Here is a 12,683-nt window from a genome sequence, read left to right as displayed (position 1 = left end):
GTTGGCAGTAGGGTGTTTGCCTGGAATGAGGCTGATCTCGGTTCGATTCCTCTGTCCCTCTTGGACAGCCCAGCAAGCTACCAAGACTATCTTGCCCGTACAGCAGAGCCTGGCAAGCTACCCATGGCGTATTCAATAGCCAAAAAGAGTAACAAGTCTCACAATGGAGATGTTACTGGTGCCTGCTCGAACAAATCCATGAGCAACAGGATGACAGTGATACAGTGAGCGGTAAATTTGTTACAGGGTAAAGTACAACTTTTAAAACTGAGTACACTGGGACCATCTTCTTGCAAAAGGGAAATTATACAAGAATACAAGCATTACTCAGATTAGGTGGGGCTGGAGTGATAGCACAACCGGTAGGGCATTTGCCGTGGATGCGGCCGACCCGGGTTCAATTCCCAGCATCCCATATGGTTCCCTAAGCACCACCATGGGTAAGTCCTGAGTTAAGAGCCAGGAGTGGCCCCTGTGCAATGCCAAGTGTGACCCAAAAAGATAAAACAAAGGAATTACTCAGATTGGGGTCGGAGTGAAAGTATAATGGGTAGGGTGCTTGTCTTACATGCAGCTGACCTAGGTTTCATCCCCAGCAAAGGAGTAATCCCAGAATACAGAGCCAAGACTATTCCCTAGATACCTCCTGGTGATCCCAGGTGGGGGGGGGAAAGAATTAAAAAGTATTATTAAAATTGCTTCAGTTGGGGCTGGAGCAATAGCACAGCGAGTAGGGCGTTTGCCTTGCACGTGGCCGACCCGGGTTCGATTCCCAGCATCCCATATGGTCCCCTGAGCACCGCCAGGGGTAATTCCTGAGTGCAGAGCCAGGAGTAACCCCTGTGCATCGCCAGGTGTGACCCAAAAAGCAAAAAAAAAAAAAAACTAATAAAATAAAATTGCTTCAGTTACTAAGTAAATGGCAATTCTACAACATGAAGGTTGATATTGAGGAAATAAAGCTAGCTCCATTCTGAGAGGCGGACAGATACTATAGACTTTAAGGTGTGTACTCACTCAGATTCTATTCCCAGTACCTCTTATGGTCCTCCAAGCATTGCCAAGAGTGACTCCTGAGCATAGAAACATAAGCACTGACCACCAGTGAGTTTCACCAAGCCCCCTCAAATGACAGCGCCATACAAAAACTTTCTATAATGTAGCAGAATTAAACCTAAAATTGGAAAATTCGTAGAAGTTATAAATGAGACAAATATGTCGAGCATAAGTGATATAAGGTATGTTTTTTAAGGTATTGACTTAAGGGCATTTTATTTTTATTAATTATTTTTATTGAATCACCATGAGATATAGTTACAAAGTTGTTTACAATTGGGTTTCACTCATATAATGTGCCAGTACCCATCCCTTCTCCAGTATATATTTCCCACCACCAATGTCCAAAGTTTCCCTCCTGCACCCCTGCCCTCCCACCCCTGCCTGCCTTTATAGAAGGCACTGTTCTTTCTTTTCTCCTCGCCCCCCTTCTTTTGGTCATTCTTATTTGCAGTACAGGTACTGAAAGTTCATCGTATTTGTCCCTTTATCTACTTAACTTTCAGCACTCAGTTCTTGTCCAGAGTGATGATTTCTAGCTATCACGGTCATGGTGGTCCCTTCTCTGTCCTCCTACCTGTCCTTCCCCACACCACTTGTGGCAAGCTTCCAACTGTGAACGGTGGACCATTCCTCCTGACCTTTGTTTCTACTCTTCTTGGGTGTTATTCTCATACTGTGTGTGTATGTGTTTAGTAACATTGTTGTAGACTTTGGAGATGAGTTTGGAGGACCACATGCTCCAGAAAATCCAGAATCCTTAATTGGGCAGTATGGCCCCAGACATGGCCCGTGGCATTGGGGTGCGGGAATGACTGCTGAGGCTGTGTCAGGGTGGGAGCTGGCCCGTCCCCTTCTCAAGAGTGACCTGGAAGTATCAGCCAGGAACAGGAATTGGTGTTCAAGAAATGTTTGTGACTAGTTGATCTCTTTCAAGATTTATTTGAGTCTCCAGACATGCCAGTAGATGCGCTTGAATAGTGGCAGTGGTAGGACATGGGTGTGGCTGCTGAGTCTTGGGGAGTTAGGGGGAGAGTTTTCATTAAGATATATATATAGGGGCTGGAGTGATAGCAGAGCGGGTAGGGCATTTGCCTTGCATGCGGCCATCCCTGGTTTGAATCCCAGCATCCCATATGGTCCCCTGAGCACCGCCAGGAGTAATTCCTGAGCGCAGAGCCAGGAGTAACCCCTGTGCATCACCAGGTGTGACCCAGAAAGCAAAATATATATATATATGTATATATATACATATATATGCATATATATATGTACCTGATGTTTTGGGCAGATTAGGTTCTCTGTGGGTTTGCTGAACTTTTTCATATCTTACTGGACAGAAATGCTTCACCAAACAACTCCTAACTGCAAAGCAAACTGAGAAACTGAGGCATGTCACCTTCTGAATGAGTGGGAAACCTGACCACTTCCCCTGCCCCCTCAAATATATATCTATCTGATTTATTCCCTGCACACTATTTATTATTATAGTTTTATATTATGTTTTGAAAATGGGTGACCAGAGACCTCCAGTATTTTTTTTTCTTTTTCAGTGGTATTTTAAATATTCAGTGGTATTGTTGATTCCACATGATTTTCTGATAGACTTTTTTACTATTATAAAAACAAAATTATTGGCGATCGACTAGATATGGCCTAAAGACAAAGTTGGAGCATCTTTGTCACTTGTATATATTGGTGGAGGTGCAGTAACTTTGTATACTAAACTGTAAACACCATTGAAACCTTGTTGCCTCAACTACAGTAAAATGAACAATTAAGCTTGCTATTTGATTTTAATAAGGATCAAGCACTTATTCTTCTGATAATATTAGAATATTTACTATGTTACCTTCCAATCCATGAAAATGGAACATCTTTTTGAGTTTATCTTTTAAATGTATCTTTTAAACTTTCAGTATGCAAATCTTTATCCTCTTTCAGTTTATTGATGAATATTTTTCCTTTTTGTATTTTTGTAAATACTTTCTTAATAATATTAATTGCCAGTACATGGGAATGCAACTTATTTTTGTGTTACTCTCTGAATTCGTAGATGTCATTAGCCATGCTCCACTTACATTCTAGGGATTTAATACAAAATAGTAACTATTAATCTTTGATAATTTACATGCATTTGTAAAGAACTGGATGTGATCTTTATCCTTTTTCTTTTCCTTTGTTTCACATCAGGGTTCTGCTAGTACAACAGCTTCTCCTTCAGTTTCCACCCCTGTCACAGGGCACAAGAGAATGGTCATACCAAACCAACCACCTCTAACAGCTACCAAGAAGTCCACAATGAAGCCCCAGCCTGCAACACAGCCTGGACCTATCCCTGTGACTCCAATTGGAACACTAAAACCCCAGCCTCAGCCAGTCCCTGCCTCCTACACTACAGCATCGACTCCTTCAAGACCTACTTTTAACATCCAAGTAAAATCAGCTCAGCCTAGCTCTCATTACATGGCTGCTCCGTCACCAGGACAATTTTACGGACAAGGACCTCACAACTACAATACTCAACCCGCTCCTGCTTCCGGGCAATGTCCCCCTCCTTCAGTACGGGGAGGAGGCATGGATTATGCATACATGCCGCAATCAGGCTCTCAACCTGAGCCTGCATATGGCTATGCCCCCAACCAAGGACGCTATTATGACACTTATGGCCCAGGAGGGCCTGGCTATGGGGGCAAAAATGACATTGATCCCGCGTACGGTCAGCAGAATCATCCGAATACCTGGAAGATGGAACAAGGATATGCTCCCTCAGGCATAGGGAACCAGAATCCTCCTGGGCCGTATCCAGTTGCTGGTTCCAAGAAGACCTATATCACAGATCCTCTACCCGCGCCCTCTGTACCGCCAGTCTCAAAGGTAGGAAAACTCATTATCATAGTATATAAGCAAAGCTGCCTCCCTCAGACCCAAAACAAGCAAACAGATAAAAACAGCATAAGGCAAAGTGCATGTGCTACTCTATACTCTTTATCTCCTTAGTAAGTGCAAACTCAGGGCTGCATGAGCTAAGTAGCAGAAGAAGATCCAACTTGGAGCATAGCCATATTTTACCAATATAGCTTCTGTTTAGTTTCAAATGCAGTTACCTGTAGTCTTGAACAGTCATAACCTGGAAGGACCTGTGAAGCATAGTCACCACAAGGCGATCTGTTTAATGAAGGAATGGGAAATATTTCATGTTCTAGTTCTTGTCTTCTATCTGTCAACGTTCCCCTCTCTCTGTAGGGCAGACTCAGATGTGGATACTAAATTGACCAGCAGTGTTCCATGCCTCAGTAGGGACAGAGAATCCTCAGTCCTGGAGGTAGGAGGTATATAGGCTCCTCCATAAGTGAGCAGTTTTCTGGTCAGGCTCATATTAAGGCTATCATAGCCCTCACTAAATTGGTACCACAGCGTCCACATTATTTATCCATGAGAAAGACTCTCAGTGCAAACTGTAACCAATTAGACAGTTTTTAAAAATTTTCACAGTCACCTTTTTGTTGATTGTGTGTATTGTTTATACAGAAAGCGCATTTGCTTGTTTTCTAGAAGATGTACTGCCTATAACTACTCTCTAATAACTAAGATTTTCCTTGACTGTAATGGGGACACTAAAATCCCAGCCTCAGACTTATTATAATAGCTTCATTAGTATGCTATACTTGAGGCTGGAGTGATAGCACAGCCGTTGGGCATTCCCCTTTCACGCTGCCGACCATGTTAGATTCCTTCGCCCCTCTCGGAGAGCCCGGCAAGCTACCGAGAGTATGGAGCCCGCACGGCAGAGCCTGGCAAGCTACCTGTGCATATTGGATATGCCAAAAACAGTAACAATAAATCTCTCAATGAGAGACGTTACTGGTGCCCACTCGAACAAATCGATGAGCAACTGGATGACAGTGACAGTATGCTATACTTAATATCATAATATTCAAGTAATAGTATTATAATATTATCATACTCAATATAATATTATACCGCCCCACCTTGAGAAGAGGAACCAAGGAAAAAAATGGAAGGGGCGAGATAAAAAATATTCTATGGAGTTTCTAACCATCACATTGAAGCAGAAACCTGTTTTTTATCATTTAGATTAGATCTGTAAGATTATTCAGAAACCAAAGAGGTCTTAACTAGCTAGAAAGTGAATGGTACTTTGGGAAAATAGATTAGCTCCTTCTAAGGAGGAAATAAATAAATATATGTATTTTTAATCTGCACATTTTATATGTCTCTGGGCTCTCGGTAGTCCCCTTCGGCATGTGAGACCAATCCAGTGGTTTAGAAAAAGGAATCAGCACCCACAAGACCTCAGTCTAAGATGCTGGCTGGTTCCAACCATATCACTAGACTGTGGTCTGTCTTCCGGTTCTGCAATCTAATGATTAAATGAAATTTACTACTTATCAGAAAACTGGGGACTTTATTTTTATTTTTTTTTGAAAAGGGGCAATGAATCAAGGTGTTCTGCTACATTATTATGATTCTGGGCATCAGTCTAATGGCTGCCTTTTTTATTTTGAAATATTTGTTTTTCAACAGTGTCATGTGTTTTAACACCATATTTAATTATGCATTTTAAAAATGAAAATCAAATCATGTACTTTCACAGTGATTATTAAGGAGAGTGGTTAGAGGTTGATATTTAGCCATCTGTCTGTGTTTGGGGGTAGGGGAAGGAGACTGATGAAACTACAGATAGATTTTGTGTGTGATGTAGGAGCCTTGGTGGATGAAGGGGTAGACCCTGTCACAGTTGGTCTTTGAATAGAACACTACTGTATTCAGCTACACCTGTGCACAGAGGCCCTTGTCCCAATATTGACTCTAGTTGGCTTAGAATTCGAGTAGTCTTGAGAAATGTGTTCTTAAATTTCATCCCAGTTCTTCCCCTGGCACTGGTCTTTCTTGAGACAGGCCTCTCTAAACCTCTCTATGTCACACTTCTTAGCCTCAAAAAATGGAATGTCCTCTTCACTAATTAATGAACGATTGCAAAGAGTTGGAAATTTCCAAGGGGGAAATAATTACTCTATGAGGATTTTTCAGTGTTTTCACTGACTTTCTATTTTTTTTAATATTTTAGTTGCTGATGAAAACTTACGTTCATGTCCTAAAACAACTATCTTTTGTGGCATTGTGAAGTTCTAAGAATCTTGGCATTTAGCACATCAAGGAAAAGTATTTTTGATGAGAAAAATAAGTATTTGATATTTAAGATGAACTGCTTTAATTTCCCTATATTAGAGTGTAATATAAAGGAGAAGGTAGAAGGGAAGGGAGAAAAAAAAGAAAAGAAGGAAGAATTGAGAAAGCGAGAGAAATCAGAACCTGCAATGCTTGGGAGACTCTGATTATGTTTGTGTTCTCCTAACATGTTGAGCAGTAAATTTGCATGCTACTGTAGACCATAATGTGTTTCCTGTGCCATCTGAGCTGAGTTCCTTGAAAAATATTGTTCCAAGTAGGAATTTCTACAGGAGAAATTTTTCCGTCTTGCTAGAACTCCTCTTAAAGACACAGGGATGTCTTATCTGCTTTAGACTTTGTTTTTGTGGGGCGGTCTATCTTCCACAGTGCTCAGGGAACTTAAGGGCCACACCCAAGTGGTTCTTGGCCCACCTGGACAGATGCTTCAATGCTAGTAACTAAGGATGCTACTCCAGATTCTGAGGGACCCTATGCCGCTGAGCCTATCAGAGACACATCAGCGGTACTCAAAGGACCAAATGGTTATTATGGTTGTAACCAGGGTTGGGAACATTCCAGGCATTTATCTTTATCGTTAATACTATGTCTCCCATCTCCCTTTTGTTGTTGTCCTATAATGCTAATGTTTATATGTTACTGTGTAAGTCATGGAACACTTGCTCCCTGTGTTATCTTCATGTGCCTCTGAGAAGTGTATTCTCTCTAATAATCATATAAAGTATGACAGTTTGAAGGCCCTAAGGCCAGAACCTCGAGTCAGGTTGTCACTGCCAGACCCACAGTTGGCAGAGCAGCTGTAGCAGCCACTCTCTGTGGTAGACCTACACTGTGTCACATCAACTTTCTTAAAGGGCCATGTCCATAAAAGTTCTAGAGGCTCACCTACCATGTGGGATAGATTACATTTTTAACAGTTACTGAATTTCCTCAGCATCTCCTTTAGGAAGGGGAGCTCTTACGCAGTAATATTTTACAATATCTTACACACTAAGTGCTTCTTCTTCAGAGGACAGATCCTTTTACTTTAAGTTACTCTTCTTAATCTGAGGGAATAATGAAAGAGTCAGAGAAGAGAGTTCACATTTCTGAGTGCTGGCATGTGTGCAGAGGGTTCCTTGTGGTCAGTAATTTGTTAAGATTAATAGTATGTTTGAGATTATTGATCTACTAGCATTTCTGAACATTTAATTCATATTAGAATATTTTTATTTCTGTGGGAAATTGAACATATACATTGAGTGTACACCAAAGAGTTGGTGGCAGTTTTCGGAAGCACTCTCTTTATGGTAAATCCTGGGCTAAATTTCCCTGAATTTTAGGTTAAAATAACAATAGTAAGCTGATTAGAATGGGGAGAGTGAGAGTACATAGACAGACACACAGACAGACAGATAATATATTACAATTGACAAAGACATATATATCCAGGCATATAAAAGATAAGCTTGAGGAGCTCAATGGCAATATTATTTGTAGTTTCTTAGAGCATTTTTCAGTTTCCAAAGCACTATTTGAACCTCACCAAATCTATCAGCCCTAAGCTGTATCACTGTCACTGTATCATTGTCATCTCATTGCTCATTGAATTGCTCGAGAAGGCACCACTAATGTCTTTTGTGAGACTTGCTATTACTGTTTTTGGCATATTGAATATGCCACGGGGAGCTTGCCAGGCTCTGCCATGCGGGCAGTATACTCTCCGTAGCTTGCTGGGCTCTCTGAGAGGTATGGAGGAATCGAATCCAGGTCGGCTGCGTGCAAGGCAAATGCCCTACCCACTGTACTATCCCTCCAGCCCAAACAGTTTTGGCCTTAAGCTATGATAAAGGATATTGTCTCTTTAGTACTGATTGAGGATTCAAACCCGAAGTAATGAGAGGGCAAGACTGAGGTCAAATGCCAGATTCATGGAGAGCCACAACCCATATGGGACTTTTCTGAAGAATATCCTCTTTATTTCCCTGGCAAATACTGCGTCTTTGGCATGCTTTACTGTTTGGATAGTGATAGAGCACCATATCAGCAGCCAGAGGGGAAATACCTATTAAATCCCTACAGTTACCCAGGCTTTGGGCATGGAGACTTCCTATTCCTCAGGCAATGGGAAAGATTCAATTTCTTCTAATATTCTTTCTACCCTCAAATGTCAATTCTTGGGGCTAGAGAGATTGTACATTGGGTAGGGTGCTTGCCTTGCAAATAGATGCAAGGTTCAATCCCTGACATCCCATATAGTCCCTCAAGCCTGCCAAGAATGACCCCAGAGCACAGAGCCAGGAGTGAGCACTGAGCACCATGCTCGGTGTTGCCAAAACAAAAATTAAAAATTCTCAAATATTTAAATTAAAAAAAGAAGTGGTTCCCCCCTTTTCGTATCCAACTTCAATAATCCTCATTACTCACTTGAGCTATGGCACATGGTCTTTCCATTTATGTCACCATATACCTCCATCAGTGCCCTCTCACCAGTCATCATGGACACACTGCCAATTTCTCACAACTCTGCATTTTTTGCTATTTTCAAAAGTCTCCAGAAGTTCCCAAATAGCTCTGAAATGAATTGAAAGCCCAAGGTGGGAATTTCTAATTGTTTCTCCCCCATTTGTGTTTCCTGGTTTCCAGCTGAGAAATTAAACATCGTGTCCTTTCTCATTTCTATAGCTTTATGCCTGTTGTACCATCACATGTGGCTCTGTATCCTGAAATGACTTTTCAGTCTTTCCCCAGATAAATATTTGCGCATCTGCTGTGATCCATTGAGACAGGGCTAAAAGTTGAGTTCATCTCTCTTCTTAACCTTCTGCTTCTAAAATTGAACGGTCATTATTTTCTCCTCTTCTACTAGAGGCTTTTATACTCTGACTACACCAGAGTCATTTGTGTATCTCCACCAACTTGTAGCTCAGCATATTTTACATTCTAACATATGGAGACTAGAGATGATATCCAAATAATCCTGTTTCCTCCAGAGGAACTAACATAGTACAAAATGCATCTTGTTTAATTAAGATGTTTGGAGAAACTCCCTAATGATTAGAATAAATCTTGCTTTACAACTTAGCAAAATACTTTTTTTCAAAAGCACAAATTCAAACCTATTCCACCAACCAAACTTAGAAAGTCTTAGAAATACTTGTAGAGTCACATCCACAACTCAGAATACAGTGCATTTAAATAATTTCTCAGGCTTGCTCTATGTTCTCCTTCTATTTAATGTTCCTTCTCTTGTGTATGTCATGCTTGCTGATATGTATACAGCATCCTTGTTTACCCCTTAAATGTCCATGGGCTATTTTGTTGCATATCCCTTAATAATTTTTTAAAGATTCCATTGATGTACAAAAATACATGCCAACTTTAATTGCATAAAACCCATAACATTTGACAATCGTTTGCACCTGTGTAAATAGCACAATACTGCAGGAACATTTTAACTATCCTAGATTCAAAATCTTTAGTTCTACATGTATTTCTATTTTTCCTTTTCAGAATTTTATATAAATAGTATCATGCAACTTGCCCCTCTTTCAAGGCAAATTACATAAATGACCAAAGGAGTAATTTGGAGGATCTTTGTCACTTATGTATGGTGGAAGCACAGTAACTTTGTTCAGTAAACATAAACATCATTGAAACCATGTTGCCTCATCTACAAAAAAAATGAGCATTTTTGTTGCATGCCATTGTTATTTTTAATTAGGAATGAAATCTTATTGCCCTGATAATATTAAGATATTTGCTATGTCACCTTTTAATTCATGAAAATGTAACATCCTTTTTTTTTTTGGTTGATCTTTAAAATTTACTATGACACTTTTTCTGCTTTCAGTATACAAAAGTCTTTTCATTTAATTTATTTATGTCTATTTTTTCCTTTTTGTGTTTGTAAATATTTTCTTTCTTGGTAATAGTAATTGTCAATACATGGGGAATACAACTTATTTTTGTGTTACTCTCTCAATTTATAGATGTCATTAAGCTGCCTTACTTATATACTAGTGACTTTAAACAAAATAGTAACTATTAATATATGATTTTTTTACTTTGAACAAAAATGTCAAAGTGTTTAGATTCTTTACAGAAATGAAATTCTCAAACTTTTTCCATTTTCATATAAATTTTATCATTATATTAAATTTTGTGACATACCTGCAGTGAATTTGTTTGAGAATCTGTAGAATCTATAGATCAAATTATAAAGAGCTGATATCATACAAACTTTGTCTTCCAACCTATGAATGTGGTATAACTCTACTTCATCCATTTTATCAATACTTTTAATTTTTCATACATTTTAAATGATCTGTAAGCATATTTTGGATGGTACTGCAAACTATTTAATTTACATTTGTTATTGTCTGCTGTTAGTAGATCGAAATGCAATTGATTTTTGTATATTGACTAGATACTTATGTCCTTGTTAGAGTTAATAAGTTTTGCTTTCCTTTTAATACTCCTTAGGCTTCTTTACCTCATCATTTCATCAGAAAATAAATTTCTGATTCAATTTCTAAGTTTCTTTATAGATGACATAGTCTATATTAACTTCTATGTCTGAATACTGTTCTAAAAATTATGAAAAATGGAAAATAGGATAGAATTTTGCTACTTCTATAAATGGATTGTTGAAATTATCAAACATCTAAGTTATACTTTAAATTACTGGTTCATAATTCCTTAAAATTTCGATTAAAAATTAACTGAACCCTGAAGAACGAGTAATCAACTATTGAGAACTAACAGAACCAACTATTAAATCAAACTATTGCCCAAGGAGTTTATGTGCTACCTTAAACCTTAACATTAGTTTTGTAAATGCTCTTAATGATAGGAAATGACTATTATTCCAGTGCTACTCTCCCCCACTGCACCTGTGAAAAGGATTTTTTCTTAGTATTTACCTGCACTAATTTGAATTCAGTCTATAATTTTCTCTATCCCTGATTTAAAAAATTGTACCAGGATGGATGGTCTATTTAATTAAGAAAGGTTCGTAGATACTATTTTATTCATCTAATTTTTTTATAGTTTTGAATGTTTAAAAAAATCCCAGATCCTAATATTTTGGTAAAATTTAATCATTTTAGTAAGTAATTCTATAAACATGTGATCTTTATATTTCCAGTATGAGAAAACTAACTTCTTTTTAGCAGTGTTTAGCCTTTTGTTTCTTTTCAGTTCCGTAGAAAACAGCTACCCAACACATTGATGTGTGGAACTCTTGGAATCTCATTTACTTCTTGGACAGCTGTAAACACTGATACTATTCCATTTCAGAGGAAAGATTATAGTTACTCTCTTCTCCAACAAGGAAGCTTGACCATTGTAGATGTATAATGATTTGTCATGATTACAAAACTTTAACAGAGTGTTTTTAGGAAATATCCCATAGCAGAAGTCTAATCATTGACTTTCTGAAAGTACCAGTTTCCCGGAAATAAAGATTTATTTGTTATTTCAGCTCTTTGATTTTTTGGAACATAGAAACTTCAGCTTACAGAAATACCCTATTATAAAATTTTTTCTCAATTTTCTCCTTGAAATTCAGTGAATGTGCTTGAGAAAATACAAATCATTTTAAGATTTGTTATTTAAAATAGCATTCTGACATGTATAATATATAGCATCTTTAATAACTGCATATGCAATTTACCAAAGACTTTTATAAAGGGTAAACAACCTATTTGATACCTTCCTGATAACAAATGCAATGGTAAATGAAGGCCTTCTATCTTATAGCTAATGTCCTTTCCATTCCATGACACTTCAATACAGAATTGTCTGTTCACATGTGTTAGCTCATTCTATACTGATGCCAGCATTTATTTTTATTTGATGCTAGTAGGTTATGGGACAAAATTTTAATGCTGTGTTTCTGGGTCATAACATGCAATTAACATTACTTTGAAAATGGAGATCCAGTCAGTATTTTATCAAAAATTAAAAACTTACAAACAGAAACTGGAGAAATACCACAGTGAGTAGGACACGTGCCTTGCCTGAGGCCAAACAAGGTTTAATCCCTATGACCCCATGTGGTCCTCTAGCTACAGAATCAAGAATAATCCCTGAACACTGCTGGTATGTTTCAAAAACAAAGAAATGTGTTTCAAAAACAAAATAAATAAAGCTTGAAATTATAATTAACTTCAGCCTTTACATATACTCATCTTAGATCTCCTCAAATAAAATATAATTTTATTTGCCATATACCTTTGGAGTTATTGTAAGAATAGTAAGAGGGTTAGAAGTGGTGTTGTATTCTCTAAGGATATGTTTGCTAGTATTTTTCTTATTGATGAAGCCTATTGTATTCCGCAACAAAAATTTGGATAGATTCACCCTAAATATATTTATGATTTTTAACAGAGAAAGACTTGTTTATGGTTCAAATACTCATCTTTAACCAA

General features: G+C 38.2%; 1 protein-coding gene across 3 annotated transcripts in view; it reads left to right on the top strand.

The window, feature by feature from the left end:
- LPP (LIM domain containing preferred translocation partner in lipoma) overlaps window positions 1–12,683 on the top strand; it is a 729,416-nt gene that overhangs the window by 449,774 nt on the left and 266,959 nt on the right. For all 3 annotated transcript variants that reach the window (XM_055129532.1, XM_055129531.1, XM_055129533.1), the window contains one exon: window positions 3,250–3,933. In XM_055129532.1, coding sequence (XP_054985507.1) covers window positions 3,250–3,933 — 684 coding nt within the window. The remainder of the gene's footprint in view (window positions 1–3,249; window positions 3,934–12,683) is intronic.

Source organism: Sorex araneus, chromosome 2 (genome assembly GCF_027595985.1).
Source record: "Sorex araneus isolate mSorAra2 chromosome 2, mSorAra2.pri, whole genome shotgun sequence".
Lineage (NCBI taxonomy): Eukaryota > Metazoa > Chordata > Mammalia > Eulipotyphla > Soricidae > Sorex > Sorex araneus.
The sequence above is the reverse complement of the archived record's forward strand: the minus strand, read 5'-3'. Positions and strand labels throughout refer to the sequence as shown.